Raw genomic sequence first — 20,000 nt, 5'->3', positions numbered from 1 at the left:
AAGACCAAAGACTAGTCGATAAGACCAAAGACTAGTCGGTAAGACCAAAGACTAGTCGGTAAGACCAAAGTAGTCGATAAGACCAAAGTAGTCGATAAGACCAAAGACTAGTCGATAAGACCAAAGACTAGTCGATAAGACCAAAGACTAGTCGATAAGACCAAAGACTAGTCGGTAAGACCAAAGTAGTCGATAAGATGAAAGACTAGTCGATAAGACCAAAGACTAGTCGATAAGACCAAAGACTAGTCGATAAGACCAAAGTAGTCGATAAGACCAAAGACTAGTCGATAAGACCAAAGACTAGTCGATAAGACCAAAGTAGTCGATAAGACCAAAGACTAGTCGATAAGACCAAAGACTAGTCGATAAGACCAAAGACTAGTCGGTAAGACCAAAGACTAGTCGGTAAGACCAAAGACTAGTCGGTAAGACCAAAGACTAGTCGATAAGACCAAAGTAGTCGATAAGACCAAAGACTAGTCGATAAGACCAAAGACTAGTCGATAAGACCAAAGTAGTCGATAAGACCAAAGACTAGTCGATAAGACCAAAGACTAGTCGATAAGACCAAAGACTAGTCGATAAGACCAAAGACTAGTCGATAAGACCAAAGACTAGTCGATAAGACCAAAGTAGTCGATAAGACCAAAGACTAGTCGATAAGACCAAAGACTAGTCGATAAGACCAAAGTAGTCGATAAGACCAAAGACTAGTCGATAAGACCAAAGACTAGTCGATAAGACCAAAGACTAGTCGATAAGACCAAAGTAGTCGATAAGACCAAAGTAGTCGATAAGACCAAAGACTAGTCGATAAGACCAAAGACTAGTCGGTAAGACCAAAGACTAGTCGGTAAGACCAAAGACTAGTCGATAAGACCAAAGACTAGTCGGTAAGACCAAAGACTAGTCGATAAGACCAAAGACTAGTCGATAAGACCAAAGTAGTCGATAAGACCAAAGACTAGTCGATAAGACCAAAGTAGTCGATAAGACCAAAGTAGTCGATAAGACCAAAGACTAGTCGATAAGACCAAAGACTAGTCGATAAGACCAAAGCAGTGTGCCGACGTTGCTAACGCACTTGAAAAGGCATCACGCGAGTAATTTAATAACGGGAGCTGCGTTTAATTTAAACGCAGCTCCCGTTGGCATTTAAACAGACCTTTGCTGGTCGATCGGGCCGACGCAATAACGAAAGTAATTGGTGTTTTTATAGCAGCTGATCTACGACCATATTCGGTTGTTGACAAGCTGGGATTGGTAATGCTGCTCTGTAATCCATAGTTATTTATTTATTTATATTCTTCATTATATTTTATTATGTGATATTGGTTTGAGACTGAGAGTATTTTATTTAGTGGAGAACTTTGCAGCAGTATTTTTCTTATTCTTTTTTTATTTTATATATATTTTATTTATTATATTTTATTAAAAAGTGTTTTAAAAAGTGTAAACCAATTGTTAAAAAGTTTATAGTAATAAACAACCTGCAGTTTAATGTTTGCATTTCTTTCCCTTAATGTACCGAAAATGAACTGAACCGTGACTTTAAAACCGAGGTACGTACCCAACCGGGATTTTTGCGTACCGTTACACCTAGGGATGCACCGAAATGAAATTCTTGGCCGAAGCCGAAGCCGAATAATAATGAAATGCTTGGCCGAAGGCCGAAGGCCGAATACCGAACGCGGTGTTTCGCATTTTTTCCATTAATTTTGCCAATTTTTTCACCATTACAATAATTAAATAGTAAAAATTTGCTTGTTACTATTTTGTGTTGCTTTCAGATAAATAAATCAAATAACAAAAATACAATTTCAAAATATTTATTTAACACTGAACATTTTTTGAACATTCCAGCAGATATTATACAAACAAAGCACAATATAACTTAAAATAAATAAATTAGTAAAATAAAATAAAAATAAAGCGTAAAGCGCGCCTCTCACTCTACGCGGGTTACTATTTGATTGCGTCATTAAAAACGTCATTGTTCGGCAAAATTTATTCGGCCTTTTTACTTATTCGGCCTTATTTTACTTATAATAATTTCGGTTGCCGAACATTCGGTGCATCCCTAGTTACACCCCTAATATATATGTGTATATTTCTGTATATCTGAGTATATGTCTGTATATATGAGCAGTACTATTTGTGTATATTTCTGTATATCTGAGTATATTTGTGTATATATGAGCAGTATTTGGAGGTCACCTGGTTCTTCTGCAGGACTTTTCCAGACGCCTGCTGATCCTTCAGCTCCTCGATGGCTTTCAGTTTCTGGAAGACACAAAACACGTCACTAACACGCTGACCAATCACAGCACAGAACAGAGTGCTGAAGTCCCGCCCCTTCCAGTGGACCGCCATATACATATATATATTTATTATGTATAAAAAAGCAGGTAAACTGAGAGTGAGATGGACAGATTGACTTCCTAAATTAGCTGAGGAGCTCTCTAACCATCTCCGCGTGCAGTAATTACACCATTGGTTTTTCATGTTGCATTTTTTATTTTTTACAAATCCCTGAAAAGTTGAAAGTACTCCTGCAAACATAAAACCAAATGTTACTTTGATTTGACATCATTTTCACATGAGTAAACAAAAGTTATCACAGCAAGACGACAGAATTATTAACTAAATACAGCTCAAATAAATAGCAGTGCGTTTTAAAAAGTGAATAAAGTACAAATACTTTTAATAGCTTTTATTTCCATATATCAGATGTAATGGAAAAATGACTCAATATAAAATTATTAACGAATTTGACCAGGTCTGCATTCGTTTTACTGGAAGCAAAGGAATATTAATCTGCTCCAAAAAGATCAGGGTTGAGATTTTTCTCTTCAAACACTCTTACAAACAAATTTAAATTACTGGAGTCATATTTAGTTGCATAATCACTGTTTTTGATTTCAGATGTTATCATACAACAACTACGTATTAGTTCAGTAAATTAAAGTGAAGTTAACTCTTGAAAAATGTCCTGAGATTACGTCGAGTGTTTGAGGCTGAAGAGAAAATGTCAAAACACTTTTCTTTTCTAAATATAAACATTAAAGATGCACCGACTGACTGGCTAATGACCAGAATTGGCAGATTTTCACGTCATCGGCATAAAATCACCATATGTCAGACTGACCGGCAGGTCGCCGGTCAGTCTGACATATGGTGATTTTATGCCGGTCAAATTCACTCAGGAGCCGCATGATTTACATCGCGCATTTCTAGGTTAGTGGGGATGCATAGCGCTCAAAACCAACATGAAAAACGTAGTAATCTTCCCTCAGCGTTTAGTTGTTAAACTCTGTGTAAAATGAGCGGTGATGTTAAATCATCTGTTTCAGGTAATGACACTATAGGGTGCCGTCTATTTGCTGGATTGTTCCGAGGTAACCATCGGTAACTAACGTTAGCAGATAAGCCTGTTGACAGTAACGGTAGTGTTCATATTTACGCACAATGACACATAAAGCAAACTTGCTAAAAAAGGAACCACGCTGTTTTCAGGTAACGTTACTGTTGACGTTCAAACAGGCCTGTGTGTGTGTTTTGAAAAATATCTTTATACTGGAAGGCTATATTTATTTGTTATTTATATATTATTTTATTGCCATTACCTGTTTTCATACAGAAGTTTAGTTTGCTAAACACATCACATTTCTTTAGTTGATATTGATGTGAAAAGAAGGAAATGGTTCTAACATTGCTCTTTAGATGTGTGTGAATGTCCCACACCAGGAGTAATTTATATAGTTCTATTTATAGTGATCCATTATCTGTTCAACACATGTTCTATTAAAGAAAAGATAGAAAATAAATATGTGTGTGCTGTAAAGTGGTTAGAAAAAATGAAATCAGAATCGGCTAAAATCGGTATCAGCTGGTCTAACTCAAAGAAAATCAGAAATCAGAATCGGCCTAGAAAGTTGGAATCGGTGCATCTCTAGTAGATATTCCTTTTCTTTGTTTCCTGCAGAATTGATAAAGTACGTTAATATTTTGACTTGCACCGTTACTTCTCATCAAGCTGCCACTTCCTCCTAACACATCCTGCTGCTGCTGCTGCAGCGTGATGGAGAAACACAGCAGCAATAACTCTGAATGGAGATTTGTATTTTCAGAAACTCCCAGACGGCTCGTAGACAAGTCAAAGCCACATGCACGTTGTGTAAAGCTGAATTAAAATATCACCGAAGCACGTCAAGCTGGAGCTACCAGCTACGAGCTAGTTAACGTGATGCTACCAGCTACGAGCTAGTTAACGTGATGCTACCAGCTACGAGCTAGTTAACGTGACTCAGGTTGATGCTACTAGCTACGAGCTAGTTAACGTGACTCAGGTTGATGCTACCAGCTACGAGCTAGTTAACGTGACTCAGGTTGATGCTACCAGCTACGAGCTAGTTAACGTGATGCTACCAGCTACGAGCTAGTTAACGTGATGCTACCAGCTACGAGCTAGTTAACGTGATGCTACCAGCTACGAGCTAGTTAACGTGATGCTACCAGCTACGAGCTACTTAATGTGATGCTACCAGCTACGAGCTAGTTAACGTGATGCTACCAGCTACGAGCTAGTTAACGTGATGCTACCAGCTACGAGCTAGTTAACAGGTCTCAGGTTGATGCTAGCAGGCTCAGGCTGAGCAGTATTTGGGAGAGTGCTACGAGTGCTAGTTGCCAACCTGTTATTGAAACCAAATCCAAAATAATTACCACAGATCTTGCGAAATGGGTGGCAACTAACTGCAGACCTCCTTATGGTTGGCATGTTCTGACCCGTCTCATACATTGCTGTCGAGGGGGCCAGCAGCCCCACACACACACACACACACACACACACACACACACACACACACACACACACACACACACACACACACACACACACACACACACACACACACACACAGCCTGTACTCCACGGAGAAAGCAGCCACACTGGAACTGCTGCCAGGTGACCACTGGACGAAATGATGTAGGAGTTACTGCACACTATATGGACTCTAGATTCACATGTGTGACTAGATTCATACATTTTTCTTTTGTTTACAGTAAATCAGTCCTTCCAGAAAAATGTGGAGTTTTTTGTGATAGTTTTGGGCTAAAATCCTTGATTATGTGGCACGTTTTCTTAAAAAATGTGATGGAATATGAGGAATATTTTTGCAATTTATGCGATGAAATTGTGGGAACTTTTTAAAACTGTGGTTTCATCGTGGCTTCATCGCGGGGTTTGCAGCTTTTCGATGATGTTCACGTCGCGTGATTACGTCACTTCATAACGTTCCCATGGCAACAGGGGAAAACGGCTGCTCTTGTGTGAAGTAAACGCAACATTTTTCAACTTTCTGCTAAGATATATATATATATATATATATATATCTATGCCTATTTTGCGTGGAAATCGGCAATTTATGCAGCGAAAGTGCGGCGGATTTGAACAAATGTGGCCCCCGCATAAATATGCAGACTTTGGCTGATTATGCATAAACGTATGACCCCTGCATCATCGCCAGGCTTGATGAACTAGCGCTCCGTGCTCTAACGCGCGTGCTAACGTGACGTATGGATCTCAATCACACGCTGTAGCCAGGACCCGCCCTGCTCTGCTTCTGATAGGCTTGTATCCCATATCAGTCCCTCCCGAAAAACGTGATTAAGCGATCACATAATTCAACGCATAATCAGCCAACGTCTGCATATTTATGCGCATTTATTCAAATACGCCGCACTTTCGCCGCATAAATTGCATGTGTAAGATTGTCATATATCTTAGCAGAAAGTTGAAAAATGTATCTGTAGGTGTAATCAAACGACTCGAAAATATTAAAACACATTTTGCCGGAATACTTTAAGCCCGGTGAGATAAAGTCCCGCGGTGGACACAGGAAGGGGCGGGGCTTCACCATGCTATTATGACAGAGATGACTCACCTTCTTTAGGTTCTTGATCTTCTTGTCGGTCTCGGGATCGCCGCTGCTCGGCTCTGATTGGTTGTTGCTGACGGGGGCGGGATCAGACGGAGCTTCGGGTTCAGGCTTCGCCTCCTGCAGAATTATTATTATTATTACAACTGATTATATTTACTATAATGTAAAAGCTGTGTGATTGGCTGCTGGTTTGGAGCCGTGTGACTGGCTGCTGGTTTGGAGCTGTGTGACTGGCTGCTGGTTTGGAGCTGTGTGATTGGCCGATGGCAGTCACCTGTTTCGCAGCTTTCTTGGCTTCTCGTTTCTTCTGGTTCTTCAGAGCGGATTTAGAGAGACCTTTCTCTCCGGGGGCCGCCGGACGCTGGTTCTGGGGAAGCTCCTCCTCATGCTGACACACACACACACACACACACACACACACACACACACACACACACACAGACAATCAATGGTAGGAACCAAGCTGATCACGTCACCTGACCTCACAGGGTCTATCTAAACTCTACCAGACTCCATGTAAATAATCAGGACTTTTATCATGGTAAAACACACTTCATTCAAAGTGGACAGAAACTAAATCAAACTATCAAAAGCCGTCTTGGTTCATCTTTCCACTGTTCCAACAATCACCACTCTGGTTTGGTTGAAATTAACCCTTAATTCACCCATTTACATGTGGAGATATGCTGGCTCTATACACGTTAAAAGTCCTGATTATTTACATGGAGTCTGGTGGGTTTGGTAATGGTGATTTCGGGGCTGTTTCATGTTAAACTAAAATGAACTCTTGTGTGTGTTTCCTCACCAGTTTGGCGCTGGCCGTGGCCGGCAGGTGTCTGAGTGCGGGGGGTCGGTAGGCCTGTGTGGGCGCGGCCTGTGTGGTGCCGAGCTCGCTGGGCGCCGCCTGGTACTTGACTGGCCGCTCGGGGAAGCTTCCCGCGGGGAACGGCTGCCAGCGGACCTCCCACAGCTCAGCGCCGGCCGCCGTCTCCACGCGGTGCAGCACCGAGCCCGTGTAGTGCCAGATCTTGTAGCCGTTACTGACGCGCAGCCGCGGGGAACACGTCGCCGTGACAACGTGCTCGCCATCCGGACACCAGGAGAAATGCGTGGCGTCCGGCGCCTGTGGTTTGGACACCTGCAGAGGACAGAGACATTAACGTAAATACCAGAACAACTAGACTAAACTCTGCAGAACGCTAAGGCAGCTGTTCAGCAGACTCCATGATGCTGAGACCAGGGCTCTGGGGGGGCCAGGCCATCACTTCCAGGACTTCTTAATAGTTCTTAATGACCTTGGCTTTATGTTTGGGCTCGTTGTCCTGCTACAGAATAGATTTGGGGCCAATCATACGCCTCCCTGATGGTACTGTTTGATGGATAAGTATCTGCCTGTATTTCAGCATTGAGGACACCATTAATACTGACCAGATCTCCAACTCCATTTGCAGAAATGTAGCCCCAAACTTGCCAGGAGCCTCCACCATGCTTCACTGTTGCTTGCAGACACTCATTATTGTCTCCAGCCCTTCGGCGAACAACCGGCCTTCTGCCACAGCCAAATATTTCATCAGTCCAGAGCACCTGCTGCTATTTTTCTGCACCCTAGTTCCTATGTTTTCGTGCATAGTTGAGTCGCCTGGCCTTGTTTCTATGTCGGAGGTCTGGCTTTTTGGCTGCAACTCTTCCATGAAGACCACTTCTGGCCAGACTTCTCCAGACAGTAGATGGGTGTACCTGGTCCCACTGGTTTCTACCAGTTCTGAGCTGATGGCCCTGCTGGACATCTTCCCATTTGAAGGGAAATAAGCTTGATGTGTTTTTCATCTGCTGCTCTAAGTTTCCTTGGCCGACCACTGAGTCTACGATCCTCAACGTTCCCTGACTTTTTGCCAGTGTACCTAGAAGAATTGATGCTGGTTTGAAGGGCAGTAACACCAAATATTGATGGGATTTAGATGGTTTTTTTTGGTCGCTCACTTTGCATTTTGTAAATTGTTAAAAATAAACAATCATTATTTATATTTTTGAAAGCATTCTTAGTTTACAGCATGTTTTCACCCCTGCCTAAGACTTTAGCACAGTGCTGTTGTTGTTGTTGTTGTTTATATTGTTGTTTAGTAAAGTGGAGAGCGTTACCTGTTTGTACTTCTTGACGTCCCAGACCTCCATCTGTCCACGCAGGTTCCCGAAACCAGCCAGGACCAGGATGTTACCCTGGGGGCTGGAACATGGAGGACAGTCAGGACCTGGAGGAGGCTGCTGATTGGCTCAGAGAAACAGGCTTCAACAGGAAGGGGGTGTGTGTGTGTGTTGTGTGTGTCTGTGTGTGTGTGTGTGTGTGTGTGTTGTGTGTGTGTGTGTGTGTGTGTGTGTCTCTGTGTGTGTGTGTGTGTGTGTGTGTGTGTGTGTGTGTGTGTGTGTGTGTGTCTGTGTGTGTGTGTGTGTGTCTGTGTGTGTGTGTGTGTGTGTGTGTGTGTGTGTCTCTGTGTGTGTGTGTGTGTGTGTGTGTGTCTCTGTGTGTGTGTGTGTGTGTGTGTGTGTGTCTCTGTGTGTGTGTGTGTCTTTGTGTGTCTGTGTGTCTCTGTGTGTGTGTGTGTGTGTGTGTGTCTGTGTGTCTCTGTGTGTGTGTGTGTGTGTGTGTGTGTGTGTGTGTGTGTGTGTGTGTGTCTCTGTGTGTGTGTGTGTGTGTGTGTGTGTGTGTGTGTGTGTGTGTGTGTGTGTGTGTGTGTGTCTCTGTGTGTGTGTGTGTGTGTGTGTCTGTGTGTGTGTGTGTGTGTGTCTTTGTGTGTCTGTGTGTCTCTGTGTGTGTGTGTGTGTGTGTGTGTGTGTGTGTGTGTGTGTGTGTGTGTGTGTGTGTGTGTGTGTGTGTGTCTGACCTGTAGTAAGCAGCGTTTCTGGGTCCAGTTCCGAAGTCAAAGACTGGATCACACTTGAGGTTGTAGACGGTGACTTTAGCCGGCATGAAGCCGTAGACCACGCAGAACTCAGTGGAGCCGGGACTCCAGACCACGTCATAGATCGGCCCCTTCTTCTCTGGAACACAGGCCGGACACACACACCACGTTACACACCATTACACACACCACGTTACACACCATTACACACACCACGTTACACACACACACCACGTTACACACACACACCACGTTACACACACAACATTATACACACAACGTTACGCACACCACATGAAGATAAAAACTCCTCCGTATTCTACAATTAATGATGTATATAATATAGACACTCACGCAGTCTGTGTGTGTGTGTGTGTGTGTGTGTGTGTGCTTGTTTTACTATATTCGTTGGATCCAAAAAAAACGGGGAGTCCAGTATACTTGTGGGGTGCTGACAGCCTTGTGGGGCCCAAAATGCTGGACCCCACGAGGTTAAAGTTCTGTTTGAGGGTTAAGACTTGGTTTTAGGATTAGGGTTAGAATTAGGTTATGGTTAGGGTGAGGGTAAGGGTTAAGGTTAGGCATTTAGTGGTGATGGTTAAGGTTAGGGTAAGGGGCTAGGGAATGCATTATGTCAATGACTGGTCCCCACAAAGATAGTGACTCACGTAGTTGGACCAGTGCCGTCTCTCCGTTGACGGCGAGGTAATGAAGCGTCTGCTCGCCGTAATAAGAGGCGCCGGTTTTATCCACCTCCGTGCTCGCCGTCACCAGAACAGCAGACGCTGAGAGCAACAAACAAAGGACACACTACACATTATAACCTATTATAACATCATTATAACCTCATTATAACCTTATTATAACACAGATCACACTAAACATTATAACCTCATTATAACATCATTATAACCTTAATATAACACAGGACACACTACACATTATAACCTCATTATAACATCATTATAACCTTATTATAACCTCATTATAACCTCATTATAACCTCATTATAACCTCATTATAACCTTATTATAACACAGATCACACTAAACATTATAACATTATTATAACCTTATTATAACATCATTATAACATCATTATAACCTTATTATAACCTTAATATAACATTATTATAACATTATTATAACCTTATTATAACATTATTATAACCTTATAACATTATTATAACATTATTATAACATCATTATAACCTTAATATAATACAGGACACACTACACATTATAACATTATTATAACCTTATTATAACATTATAACATCATTATAACCTTATTATAACATCATTATAACCTTATTATAACATTATAACATCATTATAACCTTATTATAACCTTAATATAACATTATTATAACCTTATTATAACACTATTATAACATCATTATAACATCATTATAACATCATTATAACACAGGACAACATGTAGTTAGATCTAAACATTATAAACCAGCACAGGACGGGAACGCTCCGGTTACAGGAGGGACCAAGGCCCCGATCTCTGGTTCCACGCTGACTGTGTGTGTCCCTGTGTGTGTGTGTGTGTGTGTGTATCTGTGTCCCTGTGTGTGTGTGTGTGTGTGTGTGTATCTGTGTGTGTGTGTGTGTGTGTGTGTGTGTGTGTGTGTGTGTGTGTTAGGGATGGGCATTCGATTAAATTTTCTTAGTCGATCGTCGGGAGAATTAACGATCGACGATCGATTAATCATTAATATTTTGATATTAAAATTAATTATTTATTTAACCTTTTATAAGTTAAAAATGCAATGAAAATACAAAAATACAGCGTGTTTTTCCTCGATGGGATCTTAATTACAAGAAGAACAACTTGTGGCAGTTAAACTGGTGGTTATAGATTATAGATTATAGATTATAGATGTATGAGCTGCGGTGCGGCGCTCGGAAGCAGCAGAACCTGCAGCTGCGTGCCGGCGTTCTCAAACAAAATAATTTGTTCCAAAATAATAAATAAAAAGAATCATGTTAAATAATAACATAACAAAAACATATTAATACTAGATCTGACCGGTTTTGTCAAAATGTGACTCAAAACTATCCAAGGCACGGACAAAGCCTAATAACAAAATAACCAGTAGGCTAACTCAGATCAGTCTACTGATTTTTGTTGTGAAAGATAAGCATGTTGACATGATCTGGGGTCAGACGCGACCGCTACCTGGTGACCGTCAGTCCAGCTGCCGAAAACGGCCGCGTTGCCGGGATGCACAGGTACCTCCGCGCTAACTTGGCCAACCCGGGGAACCTTATTCCGTTCTTCGTAGTGAGTTTCTACCAGTCTGGTGATGGTATGTTGTGACGGAATGTAGAGCTTAGATCGGCCCAAAAGATCAAACCCGAACCTGCCCGAGCCCGAGCACGTTGTGTCCGAGCCCGGCCCGGCCCGACACATTAACTGTAATTATGAGCCCGAGCCGATTTAAACCCGACAATTTTTTAATACGTGGGCCGTTATAACTGACGTTCTCAACTACAATTCAGAGTTGTTTGAACTGCAGAAATCTGTTTAGAATAATCCAACAAGGACGAAGCTGTAAACTGCTGTTAGTTTATTCAGAATGGAACGGATGAAGAAACGTAAAAAAAAAAAAGAAACAATGATGAACAACATATTGTTGTCACTGCCCACGACTTGTTTAAACTGCTTCCATACCTCCGACTTTCCTCCACACTTGCTCAAAGTTAATTCTCCTGTTTTTCTTTTTTTCTTTACATCTTCAAGCTCCCGGTGTGATGCGTGTGAGAGGAGGAGACTCCGCACATGAAGTGCTGCATTTTGTAACTGCAGCGTAACTTTTGTACACATTTGTTACTTTTATATAGGCTATATATATATATATATATATAGCCTATATATATATATATATTTATTATATTTCTGATTATGGCATAGCTATCTCCCCACCCAAATAGGATAATAAGGTAATGGATAAAAAAAAATAAAAAAAAATTGCTTGATCAAGGGTCTGGCCCAGGCGCGGTCCGGCCCGGCCCGAGGATGTGGCGGAAAATAACGGCCCGAGCCCGACCCGAGGTCCGCTCGGGCTTGGGCCGAGAATCTAAACTCTAACGGAATGTGATATGCTGGCTCTAATATCCGTGCCAATGAACTTGCAGGTCCCTTGGGTAACTTTCTCTGCTCGTTGTGCATCGCAGCTCCTCCATGCTAATGCTAACGGCGAGTTTATGCTAGGTTGAGACTGAGAGCAGGATGCACCGCGGCCGCCACCGACATTATTAACTTTGTTTAGTGGTAGGCTACATCATTTGAGTCGTGGCCGTGTTGTACTTATTCACGGCATCTCAGTGTTTGCAGTGACCTAAGTCGATTTTTGAATCAAAATGGTCCCACGCCTCACTTAGCCGTGTCCTCTTCATGATTACTTTTGAAATCCAAACATCAACTCGCAGCCAGGTAACTGAGTATGGAGTCAAATGTCGCCCCCGAGTGGTAAAGCGTTTAATTGCTGCCACACTATGAAATTCAGTTCATTGCTTCAAGACTCACACGACGCAACGCAACCGGCATTAGTCGATGACAAATTAACGTGATCGACGAAATTCTTAATAATCAATTATCGATCGTCGAGTAATCACTAGTGTGTGTCCCTGTGTGTGTGTGTGTGTGTGTGTGTGTGTGTGTGTGTGTGTGTGTGTGCGTGTCCCTGTGTGTGTGTGTGTGTGTGCGTGTCCCTGTGTGTGTGTGTGTGTGTGTGTCCCTGTGTGTGTGTGTGTCCCTGTGTGTGTGTGTGTGTGTGTCCCTGTGTGTGTATGTGTGTGTCCCTGTGTGTGTGTGTCCCTGTGTGTGTGTGTGTGTGTGTGTGTCCCTGTGTGTGTGTGTGTGTGTGTGTGTCCCTGTGTGTGTGTGTGCGTGTGTGTGTCCCTGTGTGTGTGTGTGCGTGTGTGTGTCTCTCTGAGAGTAGTTATAACACCTGTAATAAAGGCTCTATTACCTCTCCTGTTCCAGACCATGCTGACTCTGTCGGCCTTGAAGAAGCTCTTGTTGGCGAGCGCGGCGGTGGGGCCGCCCAGCACCGGGTACTGGTACAGACGCACAAACGATGGCGCTCCTTTACTGCCAGGGACGTAGACGCACACCTGACGGGACACAGGGGACACACAGGGGACACAGGGGAGACACGGGGGACACACACAGGGGGGTAGGGTGTAGCAGAAACAGGATTCAATCAAACGCTATCAACGCAGAACTTGGTCTCCATGTTGGCCCCGCCCCGGCGAGGCTCGGTACCAGATCTGGTGAAGATCGGCCACTAGGGGGCGCTACGGTCAACGTAGACCAGGTTCCAGAACTCAATGAATGGAAAACTACAGCAAATAATATCAACTTAAGATCCATGTTGGCATGTTATAGTATGTGTCTGTCTGTCTGTCTGTCTTTATGTCTGTCTGTCTGTCTGTCTTTATGTCTGTCTGTCTGTCTGCCTGTCTCACCTTGCTGGGCTGTCCTCCAGGAGACAACACGAAGTCCGACACCTTCTGCATGTGGAGCTTGTTGGCGATGGTTTCTGAAACACACAGAATGGCTCTGTCTATAACCTGAGAACATGGCTCTGTCTATAACCTGAGAGAACATGGCTCTGTCTATAACCTGAGAACATGGCTCTGTCTATAACCTGAGAGAACATGGCTCTGGCTATAACCTGAGAGAACATGGCTCTGTCTATAACCTGAGAACATGGCTCTGGCTATAACCTGAGAACATGGCTCTGTCTATAACCTGAGAGAACAAGGCTCTGTCTATAACCTGAGAGAACATGGCTCTGTCTATAACCTGAGAACATGGCTCTGTCTATAACCTGAGAAAACAAGGCTCTGTCTATAACCTGAGAGAACATGTCTCTGTCTATAACCTGAGAGAACATGGCTCTGTCTATAACCTGAGAGAACAAGGCTCTGTCTATAACCTGAGAGAACAAGGCTCTGTCTATAACCTGAGAGAACAAGGCTCTGTCTATAACCTGAGAGAACAAGGCTCTGTCTATAACCTGAGAGAACATGTCTCTGTCTATAACCTGAGAGAACATGGCTCTGTCTATAACCTGAGAGAACATGTCTCTGTCTATAACCTGAGAGAACATGGCTCTGTCTATAACCTGAGAGAACATGTCTCTGTCTATAACCTGAGAGAACATGGCTCTGTCTATAACCTGAGAGAACAAGGCTCTGTCTATAACCTGAGAGAACAAGGCTCTGTCTATAACCTGAGAGAACAAGGCTCTGTCTATAACCTGAGAGAACATGGCTCTGTCTATAACCTGAGAGAACAAGGCTCTGTCTATAACCTGAGAGAACAAGGCTCTGTCTATAACCTGAGAGAACATGGCTCTGTCTATAACCTGAGAGAACAAGGCTCTGTCTATAACCTGAGAGAACATGGCTCTGTCTATAACCTGAGAGAACATGGTTCTGTCTATAACCTGAGAACATGGCTCTGTCTATAACCTGAGAGAACAGGGCTCTGTCTATAACCTGAGAACATGGCTCTGTCTATAACCTGAGAGAACATGGCTCTGTCTATAACCTGAGAGAACATGGCTCTGTCTATAACCTGAGAGAACAGGGCTCTGTCTTACGGAAGTCGTTGTTCTCGTAGAAGTGCAGCTCGTTGTTGACGCTCCGCACAGCGATCTTCTCATCTTCAGACCAGCTGGGACACCTGCAGCCAATCACAGCACAGAGCTCACTGTGTGTGTGTGTGTGTGTGTGTGTGTGTGTGTGTGTGTGTGTGTGTGTGTGTGTGTGTGTGTGTGTGTGTGTGTGCGTGTGTGTGTGTTAAGATGACCAGATTTCTGAGACAAAATCCGGGGACATTTTCAGCTCAGAAGCTTAAATACCTCCAAAACAAAAACAATGTTTTTATCTTTGTAAACTTAATACGGGGGCTCAAGCCCCTCCAGGGGGGTCACTAGACCTAGAGCTGCACTGGGGCCCCTCCAGGGGGGTCACTAGACCTAGAGCTGCACTGGGGCCCCTCTAGGGGGGTCCATGGGCATGCTCCCCTATAAGAACATGTCTATTTTAACGTTTAAATGCATCAATCTGGTGCTCTTTGAAGAGAAATTCAGCCAACCAGACAGGGGGGGGGTCTATGTGTGGAGTAGTTTTGGAGACATGCCTCTTTGTAATTATGACATATATTTAAAAAGAAAAAAAAGTATGGCAAAAAATATTCCCCAAAATGATGCATATGCCTATTTTTGAACCAGCAGAAGACTAATTATGTGTGAGGTAAGTTTAGAGACATGACTCTATTTAATTATTAAAATATTAAATGTTTTTGGCAAAAACTATTCCCCAAAATTATGAAAATGCTTATTTTTTGTAAAGTACTTGCTGTAGTATAACCAGCAGGAGACAAGTTATAATTCAGGTAAGTTTGGAGACACTACCTTATTTAATCATTACATTAATACATATTTTGTGTTGCTGTTGTAGTGTGTAGACGGTCCCTAAGGTGGTGTAGTGTGTAGACGGTCCCTAAGCACTCGTAGAGACCGGTGTTATGTCTCCAGGTTGGAGGACGGCCTGTTGTGATGAAGATGAGTGTGTAGCTCGTTGGTTACCTCACTACGGTAGGAAAGATGCGTTGTTGGTGATTTAATAACATTTGGCTGTAGAGTAACTGATCCCTGAAGTTATAATCTGTGAATGTCTCTCTAACTTTACTGACGTTGAGCTCTGAGCAGCGCTGCTCTGGCTGTCTGGAGTCTGTGTGTGTGTGTGTGTGTGTGTGTGTGTGTGTGTGTGTGTGTGTGTGTGTGTGTGTCTCACCATGACTCCATCTTCTTCTGATAAAGAGCTTTGATCAGCTGACCGCTCTCTAAGTCCCACAGCTGGAGGTTAGCTTCACCCTGAGCGCTGTCCTGAGCCTCTACACACACACACACACACACACACACACACACACACACACACAGAGAGACAGACACACACACACACACACACACACACACACACACACACACAGACACACGTGTTGATTGGCTGGCTGCAGTAGAGGTCATAATAAGCCCCGCCCCCTCCATGTTAGCAGATGGGACATGGACCAAAACTAAAATATCAAAGAACAACGTAATGTTTCCCAAAGATGGCTTCTGTCATTTTAGGTAGTTCTGATCCCACTGATGTTTGTGTAAGGCAGGAGTGTCCAAACTACGGCCCACGGGCCAACTGCGGCCCGTAATTGGCCCGTAGCAAATTCTAAAAAATATAATGGAATATGGCCCACACATGAAATTCGTGCTCGACTGTATTGTACTTCTTAGTTTTAACACTAGAGGGAGCTACTGTCTGGAACAAGGCCACCTCTCCACAGAACAAGAGCAGGCAAAGACGGTCACACACCGACCAGACGGCCGTCACGCACCGACCAGACGGCCGTCACGCACCGACCAGACGACCAGACGGCCGTCACACACCGACCAGACGACCAGACGGCCGTCACACACCGACCAGACCACCAGACGGCCGTCACACACCGACCAGACGGCCGTCACACACCGACCAGACGGCCGTCACACACCGACCAGACGACCAGACGGCCGTCACACACCGACCAGACGACCAGACGGCCGTCACACACCGACCAGACCACCAGACGGCCGTCACACACCGACCAGACGGCCGTCACACACCGACCAGACGGCCGTCACACACCGACCAGACGACCAGACGGCCGTCACACACCGACCAGACGACCAGACGGCCGTCACACACCGACCAGACCACCAGACGGCCGTCACACACCGACCAGACGGCCGTCACACACCGACCAGACGGCCGTCACACACCGACCAGACGACCAGACGGCCGTCACACACCGACCAGACGACCAGACGGCCGTCACACACCGACCAGACCACCAGACGGCCGTCACACACCGACCAGACGGCCGTCACACACCGACCAGACGGCCGTCAGAATACGATCTCATATTGGACTAAAATAGTTCACCGAAACGTGTTTCTGAAAACATTTGAAGAGAGAAATAGGCCGTGCAGTTGCTGAATCTGTCTTCATTTCAGATCAACAAAGGTCAGTTTAACAGATTTTACTCAGATTTTGAGAGACTCTAGTCACGCTCATCCTGCTCGCCATTTCCGGGTGAGTCCCGACTGTCCTGTCTCTGTCTGCCCTGTCTCTGACTGCCCTGTCTCTGACTGTCCTGTCTCTGACTGCCCTGTCTCTGTCTGTCCTGTCTCTGTCTGCCCTGTCTCTGTCTGCCCTGTCTCTGTCTGTCCTGTCTCTGTCTGCCCTGTCTCTGTCTGCCCTGTCTCTGTCTGCCCTGTCTCTGTCTGTCCTGTCTCTGTCTGTCCTGTCTCTGTCTGCCCTGTCTCTGTCTGTCCTGTCTCTGTCTGTCCTGTCTCTGACTGTCCTGTCTCTGTCTGTCCTGTCTCTGACTGAACATGTCAGGTCGGCCCAAATGAAGGCCGACAGCTCCTCCAACGGACGACGGCACGAACACACCGACCAGACTCGAGTCACCGACCTCACCAGACGGTCAGACGGCCGATCATCGTTTAAAATTCCTGCTGTATTTATCACATTGCTACTGTATTTCTTAAGTTTATAGTGTATTTGTACTGACTTTTGTATTTTAGGGTGCATGTTAGACCTGGCTAGGAACAACAGATGGAAACTAGCACTTGTGGCTAACTCTGGCTTGTTTACAGAGAGTAATTTGTCTGTTGATCAATGAGCATTGTCCCTATCAAATACATAAATAAAATAAATGGCAGCTAGCCTGCTAGCTAGATCAACTCACCGCCCAACACGGGAACCCTTCCTCAGTGGTGACTTCATAAAGCAGCCTCACTAAAGTCACAGGGACAATGTTCCCGGAGAAAAGTCAGGAATTCAACAACGTGAGCCTGTCCAGAATCACAGCTGTGCGGCGAATCGAAGACGTGTCAGCTGACCTAAAGCATCACGCGTCAGAGAAAGTGATTGGATGTGATGAGAGCAGAGATGCAGCAGACGCCTGGCTCAGTGGTTAGCACTTCTGCCTCCCAGCAAGAAGGTTCTGGGTTCGAATCCAGGTGGTTCCGGGCCTTTCTGTGTGGAGTTTGCATGTTTGCATGTTTGCGTGGGTTTGCTCCGGTTTCTTCCTACCATAAAGACATGCATGCTGGGTAATTAGGACTACAGTTGACTGGCTAACACTGGCGCATTTACAGAAATGTTGATTAATGTGCAATCAAATAAACTTACAAAGGGCACAACAACAGGTAAGGACATTTCTGAAGCTGGGTCAACTGCAACTGACAAGATGGGACTTAACTAGAGGAGATGAAATTAATCTAATAATGGATGCATCCAGACGTGGACGATGCTGCATCGATAATCTGCCGGGACATAATCGATTATTTCTGTTTATATTTTAATGTAGGTGTGTGCTCAGTGCTGTAGTTTTAATATCCAGTTTATTTAGTATTAGAGCTCTTCAGAATGGTTGGTTGTTGAAGCTTGAAAAGCTATGAATTAAATATCCTATATGACAGTGGTTCTCAAATGGGGGTACCCCCTAGGGGTACTTTGGAGTACTGCAGGGGGTACTTGAATTTTATGCAGAAATGCTAATTTACAAATATGTCATGCATAATTCCTCAAATAATTATACTATAATAATGAATGAATTAAATGATGGATTCTAAACATTTGAAATGTAGCATTTAAATGTTTTTTTTAATAAGGTTGTTGTAGTGAATCTATCTCTGCCGGCGCTGGATTCTTCCTCTTATAGAGACGTTTTTTTCCACCAAAAATGTTCTGCGCTGCTCAGGGGGTCCTTGGCTTAAAAAAGCAATTCAAAGGGGGTACAATATTCAAAAAAGTTTGAGAACCAGTGCTATATGGCTTTAATAGAAAAATGTATTTGACGCATCGAGATATCGAATCGCTGACATGATAATCGTAATCAGGAGATCAGTGAAGATTCACACCTCTAGACTTAAATGGGACAGACAGGGTGGAGTTACAACAGACGGGGCTCCACCAATGACAGGCGAGCCAGAGGAACGGCCTCTATGGTGTGCTCCACGGTGCAAGAGAGTGGAGGCACGGCGGTTAAATGATCTGGTAATCCACCAAGAAGCCCTCTGTCTGCCGAGTAGGGCTGTACTCAATTGAAGAAATTCTTAGTCGACTAACACTCATTCAATTGTATCGACTAATCGATTAGTTGATTTAATCGACAGATCTGTAAATCTGAGTTTCTCCGCAAAGAGTCATGCAAAAGCACCACTTTCTTGTGTTTACCAGAGATGTGCTCGTACGGTTCTTGGAAATAAGTCATTCAGCATGAAAAAAGCATAAAACATGACTAATCGACTAAAGAAATCTAAGTTGACTAAGACCAAAACGACCGATTAGTCGACTAATCGACTAAAAGGGAGCAGCCCTACTGCCGAGACAGTCCAGCTCGGACATGTGATGAACAACTATCATCATAACTCGAGAACGAGGGCTCTACCACAGACAGTTCAAGCTCTTCTATCTGATGTTGATGCTGAATACGGGGACGTACTCCACCGTTCTGATGTGCTGCAGCGTTTCTGTTCCCTGAGATCAGAAATGGACCAGTTTTTGAAAGAGAAGGACCGGCCTCTTCATGACCCTCTGTGGTTAGCAGACCTGATCTTACTAATCATCTTGACCAACAGCCTACAAGGCAAAGACCAGCTCGTGCCACAAGTTGACGCGCACATGACGCGCTGTCCGAAGCCAAATCTGCTTCTCCAAATGTCCAGCTTTCTGCTGAAAATGGGAAATACGCGTCTGTGATCACATCTCTCATCACAGAACTCAGTCAGCGCTTCCAAGACTTTTCTGTCATAGAGAAAGACATCGAAGTGGAAGAGAGACTGCAACTAAATTACTGAAATGCAGCTGTGATAATTCTGTGGAGAATCAACATCAGCTGCTCTCTCTACCCGACTCTACCAGAGCTCCCTCTGACGAGACGCCACGCTAAGAGAATGAGGAGTCTGTTCGGCTCAACATGGATATGTGAGCCAACATTATTCTGGGTTAACTCTGAACCAAAGACTGAGACCGACAGCCTTCTCTGATCTAGGCCTGCACGATTCAGGGGAAAATATGAATCA

At 44.2% G+C, this 20,000-nt stretch overlaps 1 protein-coding gene, 1 long non-coding RNA gene and 1 pseudogene across 3 annotated transcripts in view; 2 read left to right on the top strand and 1 right to left on the bottom strand.

Moving 5' to 3' along the window:
• The window catches only part of LOC116057041, a 395,907-nt pseudogene that overhangs the window by 46,505 nt on the left and 329,402 nt on the right, over positions 1 to 20,000 (top strand).
• The window catches only part of eif2a (eukaryotic translation initiation factor 2A), a 25,161-nt gene that overhangs the window by 1,989 nt on the left and 3,172 nt on the right, over positions 1 to 20,000 (bottom strand). For both annotated transcript variants that reach the window (XM_031309479.2, XM_036001628.1), the window contains exons 5-15: positions 15,667 to 15,766; positions 14,469 to 14,551; positions 13,327 to 13,400; positions 12,828 to 12,972; positions 9,511 to 9,627; positions 8,825 to 8,981; positions 8,085 to 8,169; positions 6,751 to 7,083; positions 6,220 to 6,333; positions 5,949 to 6,062; positions 2,221 to 2,286 (exon numbers count right to left, since the gene is read on the bottom strand). In XM_031309479.2, coding sequence (XP_031165339.1) covers positions 2,221 to 2,286; positions 5,949 to 6,062; positions 6,220 to 6,333; positions 6,751 to 7,083; positions 8,085 to 8,169; positions 8,825 to 8,981; positions 9,511 to 9,627; positions 12,828 to 12,972; positions 13,327 to 13,400; positions 14,469 to 14,551; positions 15,667 to 15,766 — 1,388 coding nt within the window. The remainder of the gene's footprint in view (positions 1 to 2,220; positions 2,287 to 5,948; positions 6,063 to 6,219; positions 6,334 to 6,750; positions 7,084 to 8,084; positions 8,170 to 8,824; positions 8,982 to 9,510; positions 9,628 to 12,827; positions 12,973 to 13,326; positions 13,401 to 14,468; positions 14,552 to 15,666; positions 15,767 to 20,000) is intronic.
• The window catches only part of LOC116057059, an 18,871-nt gene continuing 7,685 nt past the window's right edge, over positions 8,815 to 20,000 (top strand). Inside the window, exons 1-2 of the long non-coding RNA XR_004106721.1 lie at positions 8,815 to 8,826; positions 9,301 to 9,304. This is a non-coding gene — a long non-coding RNA (uncharacterized LOC116057059). The remainder of the gene's footprint in view (positions 8,827 to 9,300; positions 9,305 to 20,000) is intronic.

Source organism: Sander lucioperca, chromosome 5, assembly GCF_008315115.2.
Source record: "Sander lucioperca isolate FBNREF2018 chromosome 5, SLUC_FBN_1.2, whole genome shotgun sequence".
NCBI lineage: Eukaryota > Metazoa > Chordata > Actinopteri > Perciformes > Percidae > Sander > Sander lucioperca.
Note: the sequence above shows the minus strand (reverse complement) of the source record. Positions and strands in the feature narration are given on the sequence as shown.